The sequence below is a fragment of the Hippocampus comes genome, unplaced genomic scaffold (assembly GCF_001891065.2).
Source record: "Hippocampus comes isolate QL1 unplaced genomic scaffold, H_comes_QL1_v1.1 scaffold674, whole genome shotgun sequence".
Taxonomy (NCBI): Eukaryota; Metazoa; Chordata; class Actinopteri; order Syngnathiformes; family Syngnathidae; genus Hippocampus; species Hippocampus comes.
This window is the reverse complement of record NW_017805878.1, coordinates 75,822-81,217: the sequence shown is the minus strand read 5'-3', so window position 1 is coordinate 81,217 and position 5,396 is coordinate 75,822. Positions and strand designations below refer to the sequence as shown.

Here is a 5,396-nt window from a genome sequence, read left to right as displayed (position 1 = left end):
CACAGCGGTCGTGCCAGTCGGTCCCGCCGGTCGAACCAGGCGCGGAAATTTGGAAGGCATTTCTGGAAGATGTTTATCTTCCTTTTCTCCAGACGGTGACGCGGCGCCTTTAAGACAGGGAGGGGAGACATATGTACATAGATATTGCCATTTTCTTTGACTAATAAGACGACACCTCCGCCATATTGGATGTGGCGAACATGGATCTCGAGACAAGAGGGTTGACACTTGTGCCAGGGAAACGTTTAATTTTAAGGTTCAGGGTGTTCCTACGACCCTAGTAACTAACAGCCGGGAGGACAGTCGGAGTGCACCACCTGCCTTCTCGCGAACAGAAACGGGATGGCACTTTCAACCGTGAAAATGAGACGTGTGTGTGTGTGTGTGAGTTGATCTGTCATGCATGACTGGTTTACTGTGGAAAAGAGGTGTACCAATTTCACGCCTCAAAAATGAACGTGAATCGCTTGCGAGAAAGTTCTGCAACCTGGCCATCGTTACACAATACATCGTCTTCAGGCGCTACGTTGACGACATCTTGTGGTCACTACGAGGAATACTATCATTGACAACTTCCGGGAATCACAAATAAGTAGAAGAGCCGTTTTAGATTTGTGTCTCGCGCGATACTGTTTTCGTTGTAGAATGAGCAATAGCAATTGAAAAGCAAACTTATTAGACTTTTCTTGTTCTAAAACGAAACTTAAATAACCAGTCGATTTTTCCATTTTTAATACTGTATCTGCTTCCAAACGTCATATCCAGTGACTAGAAGAGACACGAACCGAAGAATCTTAAATCTTTCTCCGCTGCTGCGCCGACTCAGAAGAAAGAAGGCAGCAGCAACTGAAGGACGTCTTCGGTCTGAATGCAAAAACTCAAGAGAAATAAATTACGGTCGTATTTTGTTTCCCGGGTTGTGTTAAATAATCACATAATAGTAGCTCGGATAATCAGAATTTCAATTTCCAAATGTTAAACAAGAAACGGGAGATGTCTCGTTCCCGTTCAATGTAGACAGCAACACTGCCTTCTCGCGAACAGAAACGGGATGGCACTTTCAACCGTGAAAATGAGACGTGTGTGTGTGTGTGTGAGTGAGTGAGTGTGAAAAAAATAAATGCGCACGTGCGCACATCCACAAAAGCACGTTTGACAAATCAAATGAATGAAACAAGTCGTGACGAATGCAAACGCACAACATTTATTGAAAATCTCGGAAGTATTTGTGTAAATAATTTTTGAGAGATGCCCAGGTCATTTCCATGTGGAGTTTGTGGACATCAACTTGCAGAGTTTAGAGCTACGGCCTAGCTGTCAAATCGTTGGCTGAGAAATTTTGTGTGAAGATGACTGTATCAGAACTAGCCACTTCATAATATGCCCACTTGAAATGAAAACCACGGGATCAGGTATAAAGGGTGTGTAATGTATTTTATTATCAACCAAATATCCAAGATGTTTTGCTGAAATATGAAGCGACCACCTTAATTAAAAAGGACTCAGAAAGTCTTTTAAAAATGGGATTATAAAAACTATTTGTGAATACAATGATATGGCCGGGCATCAATCAGTCACGATACCTTGGCCGAAGGTTACTTTTATTTGATTAAAAGGAAAAAAAATAAAAACATGTCTTTGTCCCCAAGAGTAGGGGCAGCGACCATTTTTTCTACTTCCGGTTGGCGCTGGCGGTGCCGATCACGCAGTCGTTGACCTGCCAGGGCAACAGAGACAAAAGACATCACGTGAGGAAATCTCTTCTTCTTGTCATCCTACGCAAACTGAAGTCACAAAATGTCAAACGAGGCCAGGGTGAAGCTCACCTTGCTGGCGAATCTCAAAGAATTGAGCGTTTCCCCAAAGCTGTCCGGCTCTGGAGCAATGTTGACGAACATCAGACTGGAGAGAAAACAAAAAACTAAGTGGCTGAGCAACAGTTAATAAATAAATAAACAAGAATAAGAAAGACAAGAAAACCTGCGAGTTTCATTTCTTCATTCATGTTATGTTTTGTGTTTTTCTGTGCAAAATGTTTTCAAATATGTCCTGCCTTTGAGTCCAGTAATAAGTGAAAAAGGAATCAAAGTTTGTCCTCACGTTTTGCTGTTCCCGCCCAGGCAGCCCTGCAACAGGTAGGTGAGCTTTGAGTTCCTGTAAGGAATGAAAGTATCCTGCAACACGCCAACAAGTGCTCTGTTAGATACATGAACACGTGACACGACGACTTCATTTGAACACCGTTGAAGCGTTTCGTTTCAAAGTGATACCTCGACATCAAGCGCCATCTCCACAAATTGCTTTCAACGTCCGACCACTGACAGGAGAGAAAGACGGGTTTGCTCACTGACCTTGTTGGCCAGTGCGGTGATGACGATGCCCAGGTTGGACAGGGAGCTGTTGATGGCGGTCATCTCTTTGAAGCGCTCGCCCTGAGACTGACTCTTCACCATCCGCTCACTCCCTGCTAGGTCCACCAGACACAGGGTGGCTGGGCACACAAGCAAAATTTAAGATGGTGATAGTGTTTAAAAAAACGGGGTCGTGAAACATTTCTTGACAAGATAGCAAGGTGCACAAAATGCTCATTCATTTGTGGCCTCCACCTGCTGAATGCTCACGCAGTGCAGAAAATAACTAAGAAATAGCTCCGATGTTACAGATGTTTTGAACTCTATTCGTGTAGGATGTAATTCGCACAGGAATTGATTCTTTATCCTCAGTGAGGAATGACTAAAATCACTGTTGCTGATTGAGAAATGAGCCGTCTGTATAACCATTTCTGGATTTTACTTCCCCCCCCAGATATGGACACACACACACACGAGCAGCTCAATGTTTTTTTGAATGTCATCATTTTATGAAGTCCAATCTGATCAGGTTTCTAATTAAAAACACATTCTTCCATTTTTTTGGCTCCATAGGGATTTAAGCTTGGCACACCGAAGCATACGCGCGACGGCGTGCATTTCCATCCGTCGTAATCAGTCAAGCACTCACAGCTGCTTTTGACATCCCTGCCCACGTTGACGCCCTCAATGTCGAGCTGGAAGACAGAATGCGAGCGGGAGGAGCGGTCGTTTTGGGTCGTCTGGGCCGTGGAGTCCGCGCCACCGCCGCCGCCCACAAATTTGCAAAAAAGCAAGAGCAATTATGTAAGACATGATCGGCCCTTTAAGCGATCAGTCCTGCCATGTGGGGCCGTGGAGCGGTTCTGGTTGGCCAAGGCGATCAAGCACAGGACCTGCAGTGGTCAGAGAGACAGCCATTAGGTTGGTCCATGTCGTGCTAGTGTTGTGTGTGTGGAGCCTGTTGAACGTCTCAAAGTTTGGCTCTGGCGACCCCTAGCAGGGGAAATGACACAATTTACTGCCTACAGAGATAGACTCCGTGGGCAGGGGGGGTACCTGGTCCTCATTGGAGACCTTCTGGTAGGTGAGGTTGGTGATGGTCATCTTGTTGCCGGTCGACTTGCGTATTTCGTGTTCTGGCCTCTTGCTGGCCTTGTCCGCGTAGAGCAGGTCGCGCAGGCACTCGTTGTAAATCTCCACAAAGCTGGCCGTGAAGGAGAACTGCCGGGAGGACAGTCTGAGTGCATCGCTGGCCGAGGACGAGCAATGCACATCGCCTGCTGCCAGGCAACTTTGACATTTTTACACGTCATCCAATACACGACAGAGAAAGACAGATGGCGACGCATGCTCACAGGCAGATAGACGGCACCAACACATACTCGTTCGTGGAATGACCCAGAAAGGCACTCATGAGCTCAGAGATGCGGGCACACAAAGACACAGAAAGAGATCCAAAGACACGCACTCAAAAACAGAGATAGAGATCTCTCTCTCTCTAATATTATATTATATAAAACCTCACTGAAACTCCATTTCCGGGTTATAAAACTAGCTAATTCTAGCAAAGATGGCCTTCGTTTTTGTGTTTGTCAATTAACACCATATACGATCTTGCGGGCTTGATTTGAAATGGATTTGCTTTGGTATTGCTGTACATACGCAGTCACGGATGAGCCAGACAGACAGCACAGACAAACAAACAAACAACTGGTTTTAAAAAGCAAACAAAAACAAAAACACCTCACAACATTCAATGAAAAATCCCAAACTATTTCCATGCAGTCAAAGACACAAACATGTGAATCAACCAACTAACCTCCCAGCCTTGGGCGGCAAGCTTGTGGGTGGCTCTGAAGATCTGCTGCACGGCTCTGGGAATCATGCCGAGGGCCCGGTGGTCCTCGGCCCCCTCCATGGTGTACGTCTTGCCGCTTCCCGTCTGGCCGTAGGCGAAGCAGCACACGTTGTAGCCGTCCAGCGCCGACTGCACCAGCAGGGAGATCTCCTCAAACACCTGCTCGGGACCGAGGCGGAGAGGCAACCGGATCTTAAGACAACGGCCGTCCCGTGGGTTGGGACTTGATGGCGGTTGGCGTACCTCCTGCTGGGTAGCGTCGGGGCCAAAGACGCGGTCAAAAGTGAAGTTGTAGTTCTTCTGGGTCTCGGTGGTCTTGCCTGTGTGAGACTGAGAGCAGACATGTCAGAGGTTTTTTTTTTTAAAGCGAGTGTTTCCCGAAAAATAAATAGACATCGTCCTCAGTAACTGGACAGCGATCACCCCCAATGTAATGAAATATTGTTTCAAGCGTACAAAGTCCAAAAGTTATTTTCTTCGCCACACTCCGAATGCAAAACAAAACCCACAGCCTTGCTCACCTCCTCCGTTTTGGCCAGCGTGATGGCCTTGTCGTCGTTGGCTGGCAGCTGGATGTGTTTGCCCAGGCCGCCGTTCACTTGGGGGCGCACTCGGCAAAACACTCGAATGTTGCCCTGGAAGCAATTTGGGAACATTGACCGGAGGCTACTCGCATGGTATGCAATCCATCAAAGGGACTTGCCTTGAGCTCCTGAATCGTATTGTGGAGCTGGCGCCGCTCCATCTCTCCCACGTGGAGCTCGGACTCCAGGCGGGCCGCGAGTTCCTTGAGCGAGCGCACCTCCTCCTCGGCGGCCCGCAGGCCAGCCTGCGTGCTGGCCAGGGTGGAATCCTGCACCGACAGCCTCATCTGCAGCACAACGCAGCGCCCACGTTGGCCAAATGCCACAACTGGCTATGTACGAGGAGTCAAATGACTTCCTCTGGGGTCTCTTAACACTTACGATAATCAAGATAGGAGTCACCGTAAAGGAACAACATCTGAGTGTTTGACAACAACTTTGTCCTTCACTATTTTGTTTTGACCGATATTCTTTGCCTTGGGTTGTAAGAAGTGCAAAAGGCCCCAAAAAGTGCCAATTTTAAAAGAGCCGATAGCCAATTCATTGGCGGGCTGGGAAAAATGCCCCCCCCCCCCCCAAAAAGAGGGGATGTGGGTGGGGGGG

General features: G+C 47.5%; 1 protein-coding gene across 1 annotated transcript; it reads right to left on the bottom strand.

Annotated features, from left to right (window-relative positions):
* Positions 1-1,417: 1,417 nt before the first annotated feature.
* Positions 1,418-5,309, bottom strand: LOC109527191 (carboxy-terminal kinesin 2-like). The gene is made up of 11 exons (XM_019888960.1): positions 4,913-5,309; positions 4,731-4,844; positions 4,453-4,539; positions 4,171-4,368; positions 3,408-3,572; positions 3,210-3,244; positions 3,001-3,104; positions 2,352-2,491; positions 2,101-2,174; positions 1,827-1,902; positions 1,418-1,717 (listed from the first exon to the last, which is right to left on the bottom strand). Exons 1-11 carry the CDS (start codon positions 5,078-5,080, stop codon positions 1,673-1,675), a joined length of 1,206 nt encoding a protein of 401 aa, XP_019744519.1. The 5' UTR covers positions 5,081-5,309; the 3' UTR covers positions 1,418-1,672.
* Positions 5,310-5,396: the final 87 nt, after the last annotated feature.

What these genes read in the sequence shown, in the direction of transcription:
- LOC109527191 (XM_019888960.1), bottom strand. Translation starts at nt 5,080, where the DNA reads ATGAGGCTGTCGGTGCAGGATTCCACCCTGGCCAGCACGCAGGCTGGC. An exon ending in CAGGGATGTCAAAAGCAGCT is followed by an intron (nt 2,492 to 3,000) that starts GTGAGTGCTTGA and finishes TTGTGTGCCCAG; the next exon opens with CCACCCTGTGTCTGGTGGAC. An exon ending in CTTTGAGATTCGCCAGCAAG is followed by an intron (nt 1,718 to 1,826) that starts GTGAGCTTCACC and finishes TTGCCCTGGCAG; the next exon opens with GTCAACGACTGCGTGATCGG.